The sequence below is a fragment of the Arvicola amphibius genome, chromosome 1, assembly GCF_903992535.2.
Source record: "Arvicola amphibius chromosome 1, mArvAmp1.2, whole genome shotgun sequence".
Lineage (NCBI taxonomy): Eukaryota > Metazoa > Chordata > Mammalia > Rodentia > Cricetidae > Arvicola > Arvicola amphibius.
The window spans coordinates 147,973,816-147,993,228 of NC_052047.1; the positions used below are offsets into that span (position 1 = coordinate 147,973,816).

Here is a 19,413-nt window from a genome sequence, read left to right on the forward strand (position 1 = left end):
CACGGATAAGACAACACAACATATCTAAAATGCTCAGCACAGAGCCTGGCATACAATACATCATCAGCAAATGACTGAAGACAAACTCTGTGACTCAGAGGTCTGATTGAAGCCCTTAGCTTCTGTATCACATTGGCTCCTTGAGAAACTAGGGTATTTGCCATAATAGCACGGAAGCTTCTGGAAGCTTCACCCAGGCCCCTGACATCCATATACCCAAAGAGTCAGGAATGTTCTGGTGGAAGCTCCACCCCAAGCCCTCTTCCCCATCTCTCTCCAAACCCTGTGCATCTCAGAGATGCTCAAGATGGTACTTAAACTGCTCCCCCCGCCCCCCAAAAACAGACACATGGTTTTCCAGTCTTCCTTTCCTGTCTCCTCTCTGGGGGACTGGAAAATCATCTGGGAGCTATTTTATTCATTAAACCTGGACTTTTTCTAATTCGGTTTGATTTGGTCTGATTTGGATTGCTGCGTCGGCAGAGAGGCTTATCGGGGTATGGAAACTTTTCAACATTTTCCTACAGGCATGGCTTAGCTAGTATGCACCCTAATATTTTATTTATTTATTATTATTATTATTATTATTATTATTATTATTACTTTGATTTTTCAAGACAGAGTTTCCCTTTGTGGCCCTGGCTGTCCTGGAACTCACTCTGTAGACCAGGCTGGCCTTGAACTCACAGAGATCCGCCTGCCTCTGCCTCCCCAGTGCTGGGATTAAAGGCGTGTGCAACCACCACTGAGCTCTTACCCTAATATTTTATTTGTTTTTCTGTATGTAATTTCTCTTTTCTTTTTTCTTTTTGTATGGCTCATGTAATCCAAGTTGGCCTTAAACTCTGTATATAGTCCAAGCTGGCCTCAAACTCATGATCCTCCTGCATCAACCTCCCTACTGCTATGATTATAAGCAAATGTCACTGTGCTGCGCTTGGTGACCCTTTTATGTTTTTAAGAAGTGGAACCTCACAAATCAAGACCAAAGAAGCCTACAAAACATTTGTTCTTCAGAGAACAAGCTTTTCTAATTCTCTATCGTGTGTGTGTGTGTGTGTGTGTGTGTGTTGTATGCACAGGCTTGTGTGTGGAGGCAGGGGTTGATGCAGGATACTTCTGTTGTTTTCCACCTTATTTTTTTATTTTTTGAGGCAGAACTCTCCATGAGCCTGGAGCTTACTGATTTGATGACTAGGTAGCCCCTGAGCTCCAGGACCCTCCAGGCCCAGCCTTCTCAGCACTGGGGTGAGAAGTATATGTGCCCAGTGACTGGCATTCTATATGGACACTGGCATTGCGGAACGTCATTTTAACTAGGCAAAGGTGTATTACATTTGTTTATGCTGCATTTGTTTAATTATATAAAGATGTGTTCTGTTTCACCTTGCCTGCCTAAGGCACCTGATTGAGCTAATAAAAAGCTATGCGGCCAATAGCTAGGCAGGAGAGGGATAGGCGGGGCTGGCAGGCAGGGGGAGTAAGGAGGAGAGATCTAGGCTCCAGAGGGAACTAGAAAAAGAATGCACGCTCCGGGCCGGAAGCCAGGCAGCTGGCGCCAGACTCGGAGACAGCAGAAGTGTAAGATATATAGAAAGAAAAAAGGTAAAAAGCCCCAAGGCAAAATATAGATGAAAAGAAACAGGTTAAGTTATAAGAGACAAACATAAGATAAGGCCAAGTATTTATAACTAATAAGAAATCTTTGTGCTGTGATTTGGGAGCTAGTTGGTGGTCCAAAAGAAAAAACCTCCTACATCCCGGGACTCAGTACCCACTCAGACTCGGGTCCTGGTGCTTGTGTGGCAAACTGACTGATTTGCCTCCCCAGCCCCACCGTTCCTTCTCGTTCACACACTGGGTTCTGTATAAATGGGATACATTCAGATTCAGGGGCAGAGCCTTCCGAAGATGGCAGCTAACACTTAGACACTCTCCTCACTCAGCCACTGTCTGGGGTCATCTGGATGGGCTGGCAGACACCTCACGGTTACATACCCAGTGTCCCTCTCTTCCACAGCCCAAGCCCTGAGATGGGAGGAGGTGTCCTCTGAGTGTTCCCTTCCCAGGAGACAGGTTCTAGGGCTTACAGTGCCAGTGGTAGAGGATGCCACGTGGTCTTCCCACCACCTGTGAGGTTGAGGCAGGAGTTCAAGGCCAGCCTGGGTTACATCGGTAGACCTGTCTCAACACTTGTCAGTACACACAGCCTGACCCTATGGTGTGGTGAGGAAGCACTGTCTTCCAATTGATGATGACTTCTAGTGACCCCACACAGAAAGCCAAGAGAGGTGCCAATAAGCACACTTTCTCCCTCTTGTTTACAGACCGCTCATTATTTAAGGATCGAGGGGAAGTAGATAGGGGAGGCCATGCCACATGCAGGTTTTCCCAGTGATATTTTATCCGTCTGCTCCTTGGTAAGCTCCTGGTGGTCTCTGACTTTGTGAGGTCACAATTACAAGATATACAGTCTTCACTCATAGGACGGTCCTTTTCTAGCGTTGTAAGACTCTGGGCTCCATCCCTAGCACTAGACACACATGCACACACACACGCACACACAATTCCTTCAGCTATGATGGTTTGTTTACATTCTTTTTTTTTTAAATAGGCCAGTGAACTCCAGGGACCTACCAGGTTTTCATCCTCCTATCTCACCGTTGCTGGGAATTCAAGCACCTGGCTGCTACAGTCAGCTTTTACGTGGGTTCTGGGGATGGAACTCAGGTCCTCACCCTTTGTTTGTTTGTTTGTTTGTTTGTTTGTTTGTTTTTCAAGACAGGGTTTCTCTGTGTAGCCCTGGCTGTTCTGGAACTCACTGTGTAGACCAGACTGTCCTTGAACTCACAGAGATCCGCCAGCTTCTGCCTCCTGAGTTCTGGGATTACAGGTATGTGCCACCACCGCCAGGCACAAATTGTATTTTCAAAGGGAAGCGTTTGTGTTTCACACCACCACCCAGGAGAAGAATGGGGTGAAGTTAGCATCTCAAGCCTGGAGCCAAGAACCTAAAGTCTCTCCCATCCTACTTGGATGGAGAAGAGAGGCAAGAAGACAACAAGAGGAAGAAGAGGGCAGGGAGGGCAAGAAGGAGAGCAGCAAGGATAGAGGTGTCTATTTAAGTGACCAGAATGAAGCCCCAACTCCAACCCACCCCCACCTCAGAGGAGGCTCCATGCAGAGGAGGTGAAGTAAGGGGCACAGTGGGGGTGGTCCTGGCCTCCGACCAACTGTGCCAGGGAGGTGGGGTAGCCGGTCAGAGATGACCCAGAAAGGCTCAGTTCTGTGCCTTGGGAGCTCACCTCTGCACCCATCCCTACAGCCAGAGCTGGGGCTCTGTGATTAGCTAACTGCAGGTCCCATGTTAATCCTGCATCTAGAGGGCAAGGCCCAGCACAGGAGGAGATACTGGGGACTCACGTGCAGCAGAGAGAAGAGCTGCCCGGCGGTTGCCAGGATGGAACTGGGCAGCCATCCCAAATGTGAGTGCAGCTGTTCCCGTGGCCAAGTTTATGAGGCAAAGGTCATGCTCGCCCTATTTTTGGAACAGCAGGAAAAAGCATTGCTTCAAACTTGCAAAATGGTAACTTTCCACAAAAACAGCTTAGGCAGATCTGTGGGAAGGCCTAAGACTATCGGACCTGAACCTGGGAGAGGCCACTACATCAGGTGGTCACCACACTTTTAAGATCAAAGCAATCCCAGGAGCAAAAGTCTTCTTGTCATTTTCTCTCCTGCTGAGAACCAGGACCAGGACAGAACCAAGTCGAATGGAAGCAACAAAGCTTGCGCCCATGGATCCAGGGCCACATTTCTGTCTTGTAACAGGAAATAACCATGCAGGCATGCAAAGCCGAGCTCCTCCCTCTGGCCTCTGTCCAAAGCTGATAGGGGGTGTTTGCTGCCAAACAGAGAAGCACTAGGCAGTTTGGGGGATTGGAATGTCCATGGGTAGCATGAGAAGAGGCTTGTGGCTGGAGCTCACCCCAACTTTATCCCCCAGTTTTATAGAACCAATGTGCAGCCTTTCAAGCCCAGATGCAAACATCCAGGCTGCCGGGGTTTGGACGTGACCCAAAATTTCTACCGCTTGACTTCAGCCTGCGTATTTAAAATGTAACTACCATGAATGTTTTAAATAGCCACTGCACTTGTCCAGAGAACATTCGCAAAAGTAGTCTCTGGGGCTGTTGGGAAAGGAATGCAGGCTTAGTGGCCACCTGCCTGGGTGCAAATTCCAGCTCTGGCCTCAATGTGAGAGAGAAAACACTCAGAGAGGGGCGGCTAAGGCTACATTTCCAAGGGTCCACGTACAGGTGAGAGCTGCAGGAGAGAGTCTAGCCGGCATGCCCTCAGGGTAGAGAGTCCTCAGGACAAGGTGGGTGTGGCTGCTGTCTAGCCGGAGTGCCCCCAGGCTATAGAGAGTCCTCAAGACAAGGCAGGAGTGGCTGCTGTCTAGCTGGAGTGCCCCCAGGGTATAGAGAGTCTTCAGGACAAGGCAGGAATGGCTGCCATCTAGCCCAGTGCCCTTGGGGGTATAGAGTCCTCAGGACAAGTGGCTGTGGAGGTAACCCTGGGAGAGATGGTAGAAAATTCCCATAGATGTCCTGCCTTCATGATGTAGCTGAGGAGTGCAAGACAATGGCTAAACTCTGATCCCAGGACTGAACCCTCATCCCTGAGCTAAGCCCTGATCCCAGGTCTGAACTCTAATCCCTGGACTAAGTCCTGATCCCTGATCTGAATCCTGATTCCAGTCCTAAGACCTGCTCTTTCACGGTGAGCCCTGGCCCCTGGGTTAAACCTACTCCCTGAGCTGATCCCTGATCTCAGGTTGGAGACCTCACCCTCAGGCTGAGCCCAGAGCCCTCTTGTTTCCCAGCCCTCTCAATCCTGGAAAGGACAAACTTTTTTGTGGAATGAGGCCGTCCCCTTGAATCTACCCTTTCTGCTCCATCCCAAGCAGCAGCTGGCCAGTGTTTTTCCACCTGTGTGCAAAAGTATGCCTCACCCCCCATCAGGCAAAGATCCAGTCACTAGTCTCCAAATGTCCCCAATTTCAAATCAGCTGGGAGACCTTGGCCTGCCTGGGACCCTTGCACCGGAGACCTGCACATTGCCTTTACGCAGGATAGGAACATCCAACAGTCCTCCGAATGCACTCGTGATATACCCAAGTATGTGTGTCAGCCCTGAGGGTAAGAGTCTCACCGACTGGGATAGCAACTAGCCGATACCCTTAGGCTATCGCTAACTGGCTGTCTTTTTTCTCAGCTGAAGGAACTCTGGGCTTGAAGGTCAACCACCTCCCAGCAGGAAGCCCTCCACTGGGACCTGAGGGCTTGGAGCCCCAAAGGCCTTCTTCCCTGGCTGCTCTGGGCCTGAGTAGCCTAGGTATCAACCCTGCTGAAGGTCACCAGTATCCTCACACCTACCCCTAAGGACCACAATACAGCTTCCTACTATTGTTTTTCTCTTTCTTTTTCTAAGTTTTTTGAGACAAGGTTTCTCTGTGTAGCCTGAATGTCCTTTAACTCTGTAGACCAAGCTGGTCTTGAACTCGGAGATCTGCCTGCCTCTGCCTCCTGGGTGCTGGGAAGAAAGGGGCACTATGTGCCACCACTACTGGTTTCTGCCATTGTTTTTATTGGTCCATGGGTAGGGGTTGGGGGAGACAGGTGGGCTCATATCTTTAGGCGAGCAGAAATGGGGCGGTTCACATGCTCAGGGGAGTCCAGGAAGGCTTTGAGTTTGGGTCGGGCTCTGAGGCGTGCCACATAGGCCGAGAGCAGGGGGAAGTCATCCAAGTAGCCAGGGAACAGGAGTTCATGGTTCAACAGCAAGTCTAGCAGTCGGTAGTCAGCAAAGGAAATCTATGGGACGAGGGTATATGGCAGGGCTTGAGTTGAGGCCAGAGGGAGAAGCTCCATGAAGCCAAACGCTGGCCGCTTCCCGCCTCCACCGCTGTATCAGGCAACTTGGCCTCAGTTAAGAGAAAGGGGTAGAGTGGGAAAGGCCTGACCCAGTGCTCACCTGGTCACCCACAATGAAGGACTGGCCACCGTTGTTCTGGGCCAGCAGAGTTTCAAATGGTTTCAGGTGTCCCGGAAGTTCCTTCAGATACTGGGCTTTGCCCTCCTCCTGTGGGCAGAAATGATGGCCTCAGCTGGGGATGTGCGGCCAGACTGCCCAAGGTGATCTCCCTTTCCTGAGCACCCTACTGGGCACTAGCCTGTAGCCCTACATACATATTTACGGAGAACCTGGCCAATATGCCTGATGAGGTCTTCCAGTCCGTCATTGACCATGTCCACCAGAGCTGCCTCTTGCTGGTCTTTGCCGTAGAGCCCTAGGTCAGGAAGCAGGCAGCAGGCTCAGGCTCTGGACTCAGACCTCAGCCTGGGCCATCAGGACCCTACTCTGTAGCTTTGCTTTGGAGATCTTCCCTGCCTATGTCAGCCACACCACCTTCACAAGGGTCAGTCAGCCCAAGGCCACAACCAACTGAAACCCAGGCCTGTTTTCTGGGCCGCACCTGTCACTGGGTCTGTCACACCAAGGGAAGGCAAAGACTCTGGTTTGTCCCTCCCCTAGAACAGGCGGTCTAGGGGCCTAGACAGAGTGAAGTATGAAGACCGCTATCCATATACATCCTGAGATGCTCAAGGCAGACGAAGTGGCAGGCCCCAGCTCAAGGCCTCGGTCTGCTCTCTAGGCCCTGCAGAAGTTATGGAACTCCAGGCACCCCCTTTCCTAAGTAGGCCCACAGAGAAGAGTTGCCTCAGCTTCCTTCCTGTCATTCTTCAATCAGGCTGAGGCCTCCTCACTGTGGTCATGGGTTTCCCTGACTCAGGTATGGCCAGGCGAGGAAGAAATGGACAGAAAAGCCTACTAAGAAATCTCTAGCCCCACTGCGTTGTCACACATAGAAACTGGTGGCCCGCCTCTTATGAGGGGTCATCTAGGAAAAATGATACAAGTTTCACGGAAACTCACAGCCCCTGTCTGTGCAGACAGCCCCCTAACACACCTAGGCGCCTTCTGGAACCTGGGCCTGCAACCTTCCTCTAGGGCAACCCTCTTGCCCTCTATCCAGGTGAGACATTGGTTGCTGCAGGTGAGGCAGCTCGAAGCCCCAGGGCATTTGACAGATGCTGCGCTTCAGAACTCACCGAAGGTGCGGCCCAGGTGCCGCAGGATGGCATTCGATTGGTACAGGGTGAGGTCTCCATCCTGGAACTTGGGGAGCTGGCCAAACAGCTGGGAGAAGACAGCTCTGTAAGAGGTGCTGACTCTGGCTGCCCCCAACCCTAGTCACAGCACGCTAAGGCTGCGCCCCAACCCCAGCCCCACTGAAGTGTAGGAGCTCACACATGAAGCCTTGAGTGTCCCCTGCCCCCAGGCGTCCGTAGTCACCACTTCCTCCGTCCAGATCTGACCCTGGTCGGCTAGCAGCATGCGCATAACCTCGCAGCGCCCTGTGTTGGGGTACAAGACAGGAACTGAGGAACAGTGAAGGGCTGGGAGTTTGGAAGAGTGGGAAGCAGACACGGGAACGGAACTGAAACACTAGCTTTGGAGCCTCGTTGGGAGGGGAGAAATGTAGTAGAGGCCAAGCCCTAATAGTATCATTGAGAGCGGGGACCCATCTTCACCCACAACGTCCTAGGAAGGGAAGCGTGGCAAAATGCGGCTGCCTAAGGTTGCTGCCAGGGCTGTCCTGGCCCCACCAACCCCAGCTTGTAGTCCCGCCCCAACACGGCCTTGGCCACGCCCCCAGGCTCGACGGTGCGGAGCCACAGGAGCGAGCCGAGGACTACAGCTTGGGCCCTTCATCTTGAAAGCGCTGAGGCCACACCTCGGGAGGGGAAATAGACGATGGTGTAAGGCGGCACTAGGAGAGATAAAAAACACAATGAAGGAAGACCTCATGGGGTTTGGAGGTGGGGTGCCAACTGTGCCCAGGCGCCGCCCTCACCGCCCAGCTCCTACTTACTTGTGGGTGATGAGGTGAGGTGCAAGCTCAGCAGCAAGACAGGAGTGAACCGGGCCTTATATTTACAGCGAGGCTCCGCCTCCTCAGACCGCCCTAGGAATATACCAAGTCTCTGAGTTCAGTACACTAGGCTCTAGGCTAAGGTTAGGTGAGGTGGGGCGGGGATTGTACTGGGGCTTTGCAAGAGGCACGCGTGCTAAGCCTCACACCTTAACACGCTCAAAACGCACGGTTCTTCGTGTACTCAGGAGCTTGGACAATGCCTTGCACGCATGAAGGTCTCCAGCCAACAGCATATATATAGTAACTGCTCAATAAATGCTTGCTGTAAGAATAAGGCAATGTAGCTGGGCGGTGGTGGGCACACCTTTAATCCCAGCGTTAGGGGTCAGGTGGATCTCTGTGAGTGCCAAGCCAGCCAGAGCTTCTGTCTTCTCAAGAAAAGAAAAGAATAAGGAAATGTTCAGAAATCCACTATCCGCTCCTGTCTTGGTGACACTGTAACAGAAAAAAGACTTATAGGGATCACATCCTCAAGACTAGCTCGGTTCCCCCTTCTAGAGACAGAAACTGAAACAGAGCTGAAGTGCTGTGCTCAAGGCCACACAGCCGGGAAACAGGGTTTAAACCACCGCAGCCTTGGTCTGGCCAGTTTCTGGGAACCTTACTTTTTTGGGGGGGAGAGTTAGTTTTTCGAGACAGGGTTTCTCTGTAGCTTTGGAGCCTGTCCTGAAACTAACTCTTGTAGACCAGGCTGGCCTCAAACTCACGGAGATCTGCCTTCCTCTGCCTCCCAAGTGCTGGAATTAAAGGCTTGCGCCACCACCACCTGGTGAACCTCACTTTTTAAGCCCATTGTTTTTTTTTCTCTTTGGTACCTTGTTGAAGAAAATCAGAATGTGTCACTTCCAAATAAGCTTCTCTAACATAAAACATATCTTTGAGGCTGGCCATGGCAGTGCACACCTGGACCCTGCCCTTGTGAGATCCAAGAAGGAAGATCAAGTGAGACCAGCCTGGGCTGCATAGTGAGACCCTGTCTCAGAAAACAGAATTAGGGGCTGAGGAACTGGTTCAACGGTGAAGAGCACATACTGCTCTTGCAGAGGACCTGGATTCAGATCCCAGCACCCATGCCAGGCAGACCACAACCACCAATAACTCCAGCTCCATGGGATCTAAAGCCTCTAGCTCCTGAGGGCACCTGCACACACACACACACACACACACACACACACACACACACACAGAAATAAAAAATCTTTTTAAAAAATATTTATTTATTTATTATGTATACAATATTCTGTCTGTGTGTATGCCTGAGGGCCAGAAGAGGGCACCAGACCTCATTACAGATGGTTGTGAGTCACCATGTGGTTGCTGAGAACTGAACTCAGGACCTTTGGAAGAGCAGGCAATGCTCTTAACCTCTGAGCCATCTCTCCAGCCCTAAACAACCTTTTCAAAGATAATAAATCAAAGTCAGTGTGAAAACTCAGGGACATGCCACCCGGCCTGACGCTGAGTTCAACTCCAGGAAGCCACAGTGGAAAGAGAGCAGACTCCCAGGAGTCGGTCCTCTGATCCTCACAGCCTGTACAGCATGGCGTGCACTCACACCACAGCAATAAAGTAAAAAATAAGCAAAATTACTGCAAAACCGAGCAACGGAGAATAGCAAATGGTGGTAAGGATTCCTCCCTCCCTCCCTTCCTCCCTTTCTGCTTAAAGGTGAGAAACAAATTTGAGTGTTTATGCATGTATGTGTATGTTTGCATGTATGTGCACGTGTACATGTGCAGGTGTAGGGTGTGTGTATTTGCGTTGTAAGCATTTATGTATGTGTGGTGTGTGATGTGTGTGTATGTGTGTATGGTGTATATATATATAAATGTGTGTATGTGTGTGGCATGTGTATATGTGTGTGTGGTGCATGTTACATGTGGTGCATGTATGATTTATTGTATGTAGAGTGTGTATGTAGCTTGGAGGGCAACCTTGGTGTCTTTCCTGCCATCAGCTTTTCTGAACAGAAGTGCTGGTCTCACTGCCTGGAGCAGGGTAGCCTGGTTGGCCAGTGAGCCCCGAGGACCCTTTCTTCATCATATATTCTGCCTTTTGTTGTTTTATGTGGGTCCTGGGGGTTCAAGTCAGGTCCTTGTGTTTGCAAGGCAAGCAGCTGGCAGACAGAGCTATCTTATCTCCCAAGCCTAGGAAACTAATTCCTTGAGCTCAAACCTCATCAGCCCAAAGGAGTGTGCAGACAAACTCAACTTCGTTCCTTTCTGCCATGTATTCCTTGTGCTGGTTCCCCCTCTGGATGCCTACGTTGCCCTTTTCAGTTCTCACTACATCCCTACCCTTCAGTTTCTGCCTGTGGAAGATGCTGGTCGGTGGAACTGGAAGCCCAAGTTTCTCCCATGACTTGTTGCTTTTTATAGTTTTTGAGATGAGTTTTCATCTATTTATTCTGAGGATCTCACTATGTAGCTCTGGCTGGTTTTCCCACAAAACTCAGCAAGGTTGAAGGAGAACATCCTGTGCCTCCAGCATGGAGTCTCCAAACCACTTCCCGAGTCTGTGTGTCCTGTGCCCTTTCCACACAGGCCAGGGTTGGGGGCAGAGATGAACAGGACAAACCACACAGGGAAGTTCCGGCCTATGGCATGCCCAGGACTCTAGCCAGCACCCCCTCCACCGTGTCCCTCAAGGGAGACTCTCAGTAGGTCAGAGCCACGAGGAAACTGGAGGTGCGGAACTATCCACCTAGCACTTGGAAGAACCAAAATTACCCCAATCAAGAGAACCCCAACAGCCAAGGCTCTTGTTTGGGAAGCACTTCCTCTCCCATGAGCCCTCAGCTTTGTGAGGCTGGGAGCAAGTGCAGGAGGTGGTGCCAGAGCTGGGCTCTCATCCCTGGCTCACAGCTGGAGGAACATCTGCCCTGCACGAGCCGCTTACTAAGAGCTTTCATAGACAATCTCATTTCATCTCCCATGCAACCCTGGGAAGAAGTTAAGGAGGAAGGGAGGGAGATAGGCTTGTTGCCATTATGCAGATGGAACATTGTGTCTGCCAGACATTCCTTCATTATGTAGAAGCATCACAGACTTTGGAAAGCAGGTGCTATAGTTTAAATAGGTGACCCCAAAGGTCTATGTATTAAAGACTTGGTTATCAGACTATGTAGTATTGTTAGAATAGTGGTTCTCAACCTGAGGGTATGCTATTTACATTACATAATGACTTATAACTAGCAAAAAAAGTTATGATGTTGCAATAAAAATAATTTTATGGTGGGAATCACCACAGCATGAGGAATTATACTAAAGGGTCTTAGCATTAGGAAGGCTGAGAACCCCTGCATTACAGAGTTCCATGCGACTGCCTGAGATCACAGTCCTTTGGTTCTACAAACCCAGACTTGATCTGGCTCTGGGATCACCCCAGGGCCTCCTCTTGTGGGTCCCAGAAGCATATCCTTGACATGTCAATGGGCCAAGCTCTCTCTGTCCATCCCCAACTTCCAGACTGTGTGTCTATCCACACCTGTTTCTAGGGCAATTTACAGACATACAGCTTTGATTTATGTAAAACTCACCTGTATATAATGAATGCTCTGGGTATTTTATTGTATTCAGCATTGAGTAATTGTCACCACTGTCCAAGTCCAGAACATTGTTATTGAGCCAAAAGTCCCCATTAGCAGTGACTCCACATCACCAGGGTACCGGCGGTTCCCTTTTCTGATGTGTCATATGAAAGGACCCAGACAGTAGTCATCTTTTGTCTTTCTGGCACCTTTCATTTAGCATAGCATTTTCCCACAATCTATCCACGTTTTTGGTATGTATCAATACTTTCTAACTATGGCTGAAAACAACTCCATTGTATAGGGCTGGAGATGCAGATCACTTGGTAAAATGTTTGCCATGAATAAAGCTGGCCCGAACTCAATCCCCAGCACCATATAAACCAGGGGCTGGAGAGATGGCTCAGAGGTTAAGAGCATTGCCTGCTCTTCCAAAGGTCCTGAGTTCAATTCCCAGCAACCACGTGGTGGCTCACAACCATCTGTAATGGGGTCTGGTGCCCTCTTCTGGCCTGCAGGCATACACACAGACAGAATATTGTATATATAATAAATAAATAAATAAATAAATATTAAAAATAAATAAATAAACCAGGCATGATGGCTCCTGCCTGTACTCCTAGCATTCTGGAGGTGGAAGTAGAAGGTTCAGAGGTTCAAGGCCATCCTCCACTCCATAGAGAATTCAAGGGCACCTGGGCTACGTGAGAGTCAGCTTCAAAAAAATAAATAAATAAGCCACATAAGCCAGATATGTGTGATGGTGCACATCTTTAATCCTAGCACTCAGGAGGCAGAGGCAGGCAGATCTCTTTGAATTGAAAGCCAACCTGGTCTACAGAGTGAGTTCTGGAGAAATCACTGAGTGGTGCATGCCTACAATCCCAGGTGTTTGACAAAAGGAAAGGAGAAAGTAAAAGGGGGGGAGGGGAGAAGAGAAATGGCTGGACACAGAGCTTGTTGATAGAGTATTTGCCTAGCACGTTGAGGCCCTGGGTTTAATCAATGAAATAAAACAATGAAAAGAGGGGCAGGAGGCAAAGATCTTCCCCCGGGGACCCAGCCCTGGCAGCCCCTCTTGCAGAACAGGAGGATGCTTTCAAGGATGGCCTTGCCTGGCTCAGAGGGACTGAAGAGCCACTTGCTGAGTCACTGTGAACAATAACAAGCCCTTCCCAACTTTGACCGCCTGGCCAGAGTCCACACACCTCTCAGGCTTGGCCTGTCTCAGATCTCAGAACTTCCTCTAGGCTGTGTTCAGAGTTCCCTCATTGCGTAGGCCACCTGCTCCCAGACACCTTGTCTTCAAGCACGCAAGGCCTCTCTCTGACAGTCTTTGGGACTCTCCTTGTATTTCCCATCAACTGTAGTCCTACATTGCTGGAGGTGTTGCTCCTACCAACTCAAAATTTCCAGAAGTGAGGCTGGCTGCCTGCTCCCAGGATCAAAGGGTTCAGAGCTGATCCTTAACCAACACCACCCTCTGATGCCCCCATCTGTTGCTGCCCATACCTTCCTCAGAGGGCACTGATGCCCTTGCCTGCCTCCTGAGGGCTCTGCCCAATGCTACGTAAGCACCCAGACACTGCCGGGTCACTGTTGATGACTGTTAGCCTCAACCAGGTCTAGATTGACACTAGTAGACACAGCCTAGATCCAAGTGTTCCTCTTCCCTGCCTAGGTAGGTGTTCCCAATCACAAACAGACTGTTTGGGGGGCCTTGTCTGAGTTAAAGTCACCCGAACCGGGAGTTCTTAGGGCAGGTGGGGTCTGTTATGTGGTCCCAGCCTGGGACTAGACACCAAGGTGGTTTCATGTCACCCAGGCTGGTCTAGAACTCACTATGTAGCCAAGGATGACCTTAAACTTTGGATTCTTCCACCTCCATTCCTGGGTGTTTTACAGGTGTACACCACTATGCCTGGTTTATTCGGTACTGGGAATTGAGGCCAGGGTCTTTCTACATACTAGACAATCACTCTACTGAGTGACCTAGAGGCCCAGCCTCTCTCTTTCCCCCTCCCCTGGCCTTGATGCTTGCAAGCGAGTCGGTGAGTGGATGATAGAGTCGCCAGCTCAGATGGCAGACATGGCGTGGGATCTGGTTCCCGAGGACAAAGGCTGGTGCAGAGGGCAGGTGAATAAATCATGAGGGGCCTGCAGCAGACCAGCAGGCCACAGCTGACCTCATTCTGAAAGTGAGGCCTAAGCAGCTGCGTGGTGAGTGTCTGGGGTGTGGCAAGGGAGAAGGGGTTTGTGGCATCTCCACCCTTGTTCCTTGAGAAGAACTTGAAGGTCACTGGAGAGGTTCGCAGAGGAGGTGGGGAGACAGAGGCTGAAACAGAGGTGTCCTGGGGTCCAGATGGGGGAGGGCGAAGCAGGTGGCAATGCTTTTCCAGAATCTTGGAGTAAAAGAGTAGGAAGGGCAGACAGACAAAGCAAGTGAGAAAGAGCCTCTGGCATCAATGAAAGGGACAAGGGGAGCAGACAGGGGCTGAGGAGAGCGATGTGGGGGGGCTGAGGGGAACGGAGAAAGGTCAAGCCATACAGAGAGGGCCTGAGGGTCATGGGAACACTGCTAGACTAAGACAGAACAGATGGAGAATGAGCAGGATACGGAACATGCTCAGACCACCAGCTAGAGATGTGCCAGCAGGACATGGGGGCTGAAGGAGGCCCATCAACTTGGGAGCCTAGCCACCTGGGTCAGCAAGGAGACCTAGGGTGCAGTCTGTGAAGGCCGGAAAGCAGTATAGGAGGAAGGTGAAGATTTCAGAGATGGGCTAAGTAAGGGGCAATGGAAGAAGATAGTGACTTTAGGGGAGTTGGGCTCTACTAATCCCCAGAACCAAAAGGGAAACCGTATCCACACCTCCCTCTGAGCTTCCTTCCTGCAGGTCAACCAGCCCCAGCAGGAACAGAAAAGGTACTACACCCAGGGCCATGGCCCTGCCTGAGGGCCCGGCAGATGGCAGCCTCCCTGAAGGGGACTCCAGCCCCTCCACAGACACTCCAGGACCCAGCCAGGACCTAGCCAGCCCCACTGCCCGCAGGAGGGCCCTCCTCCGTGAGCTGGAGGCCCAGGTGCAGGCTGCCTATGGGCAGGTAAGGGGCAGGAACTGTCCTTTAGGGGATCCCACATCCCAGCTGGATATAAGACAGACCCAGGGCCAAGTTCACACACAGGTGACCAGAGGGCTGAGAAGAAGCTGGGGGACCCATCTCTGTGGATACTAAGGGATCCAGTACCCAGAGTGATGTCTTATGTAAGGTATCGAGCACTGGTCCAATTACAGGGTGAAAGGGCCCTGAATGGAGACAGGGTCCTGGCCGCAGACTTCAGACTGGCCAAAGGTAAAAGCTGGTAGGCTCTCTCTTTGAGGACTTCATCTTCCAGTCCCCAGGTGCCACTCTGAGAGAGTTGGGCTCCAGCTGACCCAGGCATGGGGTGCCAGCTCCTTCCGTGGGGATCCAAGCCTGATTCTGAAGGTGCTGATTGGGGAGATTAGTGCAAGGCTAAGAGGAGAAGGGCTGGGCGGTGTTCAGAAGACCCTCCTGAGGAAGTTCCAGGAGGCTGTGCCTTCTAGGGGGCCTTGACTCTGAGTACCCCCCTACTTGCAGAGATTCTCTGAGATAATCCGGGATTGGATTAGGGCCCAAGCCCCGGGCCCAGGGCCCCCCGCCTGCCCACCCGCCCCTGATCTTGCCCACAAAACCCCAGGAAAATCCTCTCCAGTGCTCCCAGGCTGTCCCTGGAAACAGCAGGTGGCTGGCAGAATCCACAGCATCCTCCCAGAACTCAGGGCCTGGCATGGTTCAGGGACCCATGGGGAACTGTGCCAAGCGGCCCTGGCGCCAGAGGCCTAAGGTAGGAAGATGAAGGGGAAACTTAAGACCAGAAACCTGGGTGGCCCCATGTGTTGGGCAGGCAGTAGCCAGAGACCTAGGAGTACTGGGCTGGATTAGAGTGGGCCGTGGGCTCCAGGGGAGATGGAGGGGACATCTGTACGCTTTTCTTCCAGGAGATATTTTCCTGGACAAACAGCCCCTCTGATTTTGGCTGGGACTCCCCTGCTAAGTTGATAGTCCAGCTGCCGGTTCTGGGCAGGCCCTACTCTCTCAGCCTTGGCCAGTGTGATCAGAGTTAGAGGCCACAGGTTTCCTCAAAGACCTGGGCAAGGTCCTCACCTCTTATGGGTGAAACTTTCCATCTTAGAGAGTTAATGGGGCTTGCGTACTCAGAGGCCCCGCCCCCTCTGCCAGGGGCTGGGCTCCAGAGAACGGAGCTGGAGAGGGGCTGAGGAGGGTGGGGGGGCATTGCTTCGGCTTATGGCTGAATTTGCCACAGGAACACTGGCAGTGGCCTGGAGCCCCCCTAGGGAGCCCCAGTCCCGGCCCTAGCCCCAGAGCTGAGGAGCAGGAGGGCACCCAGGGCTACTCGGTACTTGGCAGCCTGGTGGGGCCAGCCTGCATCTTCCTTCGACCCAGCATCGCCGCCACCCAGTTCGTATGTACAGTCACTCCTTTGCCAGCCTGCTGCCCGGGTCCCTTCGCCTCATCGCTCCCTGAATAGGAGGGAGAGGCCGGAGAGGACGTCAGAGGATAGACACGCAACTCTGGGGTTGGGGCCAGAGTGGTAGCTCCAGAACAAGAGTTCAGGGAGCCCTTAGAGCCATGCCAGGCATGGGGGTGGGTAGGGACCCAGAGAAACAGCCACCCAAGGGTTGGGGGTGCAGCCCAGTGACAGTGCACTTGCCTTTAGCAAGACCAGGGTTATGCCTTCAGTGCTACAAAAATAGAAAAGTAAGTACTTCCAAGGGAAGATGGCTGGAGGTGGCAGGGTTCTCAGGAGAGGGACAGTGGGCAAAGCAGACTTGCAGTGACATTGAGGACAGCTGGGTTGCGTATGAGGTTCTGTCTGACCCAGGGATCTACCTCTGTCAAAAGGAGCTATGTACCTCAGAAGACAGTGTGGGAACAGGGGTCCTGAGGGCAGGTTTACAGGAAAAGGGAACCCCAAGACACCCAGGCAGGTGAGCAGGAATGGGCAGAATAAGTCGCGGCCCTTGGTATGCTGTGGTGTGGGCTGCATGATGAACCCCAAGAAACAGAAGGAAGGTGCTGAGGCCTGGGTGTGCCAAGGAATCCCTAAGCCATCTGTGCCTGCAGGACCGGGAGCTGAGACCAGAGGAGATCGAAGGTAAAGAGTTCAAAGGAAGGGCTAGTTGAGGTGGGGCATGGATGGAGATTAGAAGAGGAGGTTTGGGGCTGGGGCCTCTGCAGGGCCCAGGAAGGGTAAGAAGGTTATGGGGTGAGACTGGGCAGGGAGGGATGGCAAACCCTCCCTTCTTCTGCTGCCAACCCCTTGTGACCACCCTGGTCAAGGGCCTCTTTCGTATTTGTCCATCTGCCTGGCAACTTCCTGGCTGCCCACTGTGGGCCTGGCCCCTCACTGAGAACCAGGAAGCACTGCTAGCCAATAGATAAGGCCCCGCCTTCTGGAGATAGCTATAGTGGCAGCTGTGTAGGGCTGGAGAGGAAGAAATGAGCAGGGAAGCCTCCCTGGAGTCGGAGTCTCCCTGAGCTCATAGCTTTTCTAGCTTTCCTCCCCTCCCCCTCTCCCTTCTCTTTTTTAATAATTGACACATAGTAGATGCTTCCCAAACATTCCATGAGAGAACAGAATTTTAAGACCATATGTGCAAAAGCCCTTAGACAGCAAATAGGAACTGAGGTTTAAGAGCAAGAAGGGACTGGAACAAAGGGGACAGATGGGCTGGTCCCAGCTGGCAGCCAGGGAGAGTTTTGGAAAGGACTAAGCTCACTCTGCCCGGCAGAGCTGCAGGTCGCCTTCCAGGAGTTTGACCGAGACCGGGATGGCTACATCGGCTACCGGGAGCTGGGTGCCTGCATGCGGACGCTGGGCTACATGCCCACGGAGATGGAGCTCATTGAAATATCACAGCAGATCAGTAGGTGCCTCATACCCACCCCACCCCCGTACTTCAGCCCCGGCCCAGACCTGAGGTAGCTGCATGTGCTGTCCCAAGAGCACAGGGCATAACTGTCATTAAAGGGAGCGCTGCCTCCTAAGAATCTACTAGGAGAGTGGAGAGGATGACACGATCCCTCCTCCCCCACCCCCGTTTACCAATAGCTACTGAAGCTCAGAGAGGTAAAGTCTTTGTCCACAGCAGGCTCGGGAAAGAACAGTGAGTCTTAAGAACCTGTGTGAGGATGATTCTCACCAATAGCTACAGATGATGCAGCCTCTGGTACCCAGGGATGAGAGCCCATCCAGTGCCATGAAGGAGGGGACTAGGGGCCAGAGTGAAGATGGTGGGCTGGGGAAGGCAGGTCAGGTGGTAGGCCGGGGTCTTTCATGGATGAATGCACCCTCAGGTGGTGGGAAGGTGGATTTTGAAGATTTTGTGGAGCTGATGGGTCCCAAGCTGTTGGCAGAGACTGCGGATATGATTGGCGTGAGGGAGCTTCGAGACGCCTTCCGGGAGGTGCGCTGGGGTGGGAGGGGTGGAGGATGGGTGAGACTGTGAGGTTGCAGGAGTTAAGGGCTGAGTGGATGTGGGACTCAGTCAGTGACCCCATACCCCCATCGATGCTGCCACAGTTTGACACCAATGGAGATGGCTGCATCAGCGTGGGGGAGCTCCGGGCAGCTCTCAAGGCTCTGCTGGGGGAACGCCTCAGCCAGAGGGAGGTAGATGAGATACTCCGAGACATCGATCTCAATGGAGATGGCTTGGTTGACTTTGAAGGTAACACCTCCCCTGTCTAGCTGAATATGCCCTGAAGATTCTAAACCAGCAGTTCTTGACTTGTGGGCCTTGACCCCTTTGGGGTTGCATATCAGATATTTATATTAGGATTCATAACAATAGCAAAATTAGTAACAATGGAAATAATTTTATGGACGGGGTCACCACAACATGAGGAATTGTATTAAAGGGTCACAGTGTCAGGAAGGTTGAGAAACTCTGACCTAAACAGATCCGGGTTAAACATTATTGGAGGATCAAGGAGGCAGGGCTATTATACTCCCTACTGGCGAGAGAAGGAATCTGTGTCAATTCTTAGGATAGCTAAAGTGCTTACTTAGGATAAGGAAATAGGGAGAGCCAAGATTGTAATCTGGGCAGCTGAGGCCCCTCTTCCTGGTTCTCAGATGCCTTTGAAGGTCTCCTCAAGCCCACTCTAGCCCACTCTTGGGCAGGCAGATCTGCCAATCCCAAATGGGGTCAGGAGGGCAGACCTGAATCCTTGCCCTTGTCCTGGCAGAATTTGTTCGGATGATGTCTCGGTGAGCCTGTATAGAAGCTGGAGTGGACCAGCCTGGAGGACCACAGCCTCTGAGCCGCAGAGGATCCCATGTATTCCTGGAAACTCATTACGAATCAGACTGTGTGCCTCCTCCCACCCATGCCTGGGCACAGTGCCCTCTCCTGTCACCACCCTTAGCTCTCCCTGGTTCTCTGACAATAAAGCATTTTCCAGCTTGTGGAGAGTTTTCCCTACTCGCTTATCCTGGCGGTCTGGCATGTCACCCCAAAAGTCAACCCCTGGAGCTGGCCTGCCAACCACAGGTTACCTCAATTGTGAGGTCAGGGGGTATGGAGATCCCCTCTTCTTTCTCTCTGGATCCTGCGTCCAGTCCAAAGCAAGTGATAAAAGGTATCTCTGAGCTAGGCATGGTGGTGCACACCTTTAATCCCAGCTCTCAGGAGACAGAGGCAGATGAATCTCTGAGTTTGAGGCCAGTCTGGTCTACAAAGTGAGTTCCAGGCCAGCTAGGGCTACCTAGGGA

At 51.8% G+C, this 19,413-nt stretch overlaps 2 protein-coding genes across 3 annotated transcripts; one reads left to right on the forward strand and one right to left on the reverse strand.

Annotated features, from left to right (window-relative positions):
* Positions 1-5,626: 5,626 nt before the first annotated feature.
* Positions 5,627-8,322, reverse strand: LOC119823311 (glutathione S-transferase P-like). The gene is made up of 8 exons (XM_038343249.1): positions 8,209-8,322; positions 8,000-8,092; positions 7,862-7,897; positions 7,375-7,481; positions 7,176-7,263; positions 6,252-6,352; positions 6,037-6,144; positions 5,627-5,876 (listed from the first exon to the last, which is right to left on the reverse strand). Coding segments are annotated over exons 2-8 (630 nt in total). The 5' UTR covers positions 8,001-8,092; positions 8,209-8,322; the 3' UTR covers positions 5,627-5,687.
* Positions 8,323-14,133: 5,811 nt separating this feature from the next.
* Positions 14,134-19,019, forward strand: Cabp2 (calcium binding protein 2). 2 transcript variants are annotated; one of them, XM_038344467.1, is made up of 7 exons: positions 15,403-15,459; positions 15,940-16,098; positions 16,761-16,791; positions 17,429-17,563; positions 17,994-18,103; positions 18,220-18,367; positions 18,888-19,019. In XM_038344467.1, the coding sequence occupies exons 1-7, from the start codon at positions 15,403-15,405 to the stop codon at positions 18,911-18,913; spliced, it is 666 nt and encodes a 221-aa protein (XP_038200395.1). In that variant the 3' UTR covers positions 18,914-19,019. The 2 variants fall into 2 exon arrangements, with proteins under 2 accessions (XP_038200389.1, XP_038200395.1); XM_038344461.1 differs by lacking the exons at positions 15,403-15,459; positions 15,940-16,098 and adding an exon at positions 14,134-14,696.
* Positions 19,020-19,413: the final 394 nt, after the last annotated feature.

What these genes read in the sequence shown, in the direction of transcription:
- Cabp2 (XM_038344467.1), top strand. Translation starts at nt 15,403, where the DNA reads ATGGTTCAGGGACCCATGGGGAACTGTGCCAAGCGGCCCTGGCGCCAG. An exon ending in TTCGAGACGCCTTCCGGGAG is followed by an intron (nt 18,104 to 18,219) that starts GTGCGCTGGGGT and finishes ATGCTGCCACAG; the next exon opens with TTTGACACCAATGGAGATGG. An exon ending in TGGCTTGGTTGACTTTGAAG is followed by an intron (nt 18,368 to 18,887) that starts GTAACACCTCCC and finishes TTGTCCTGGCAG; the next exon opens with AATTTGTTCGGATGATGTCT.
- LOC119823311 (XM_038343249.1), bottom strand. An exon ending in GCACCTGGGCCGCACCTTCG is followed by an intron (nt 6,353 to 7,175) that starts GTGAGTTCTGAA and finishes TTCCTGACCTAG; the next exon opens with GGCTCTACGGCAAAGACCAG. An exon ending in CCTTCATTGTGGGTGACCAG is followed by an intron (nt 5,877 to 6,036) that starts GTGAGCACTGGG and finishes CTCGTCCCATAG; the next exon opens with ATTTCCTTTGCTGACTACCG.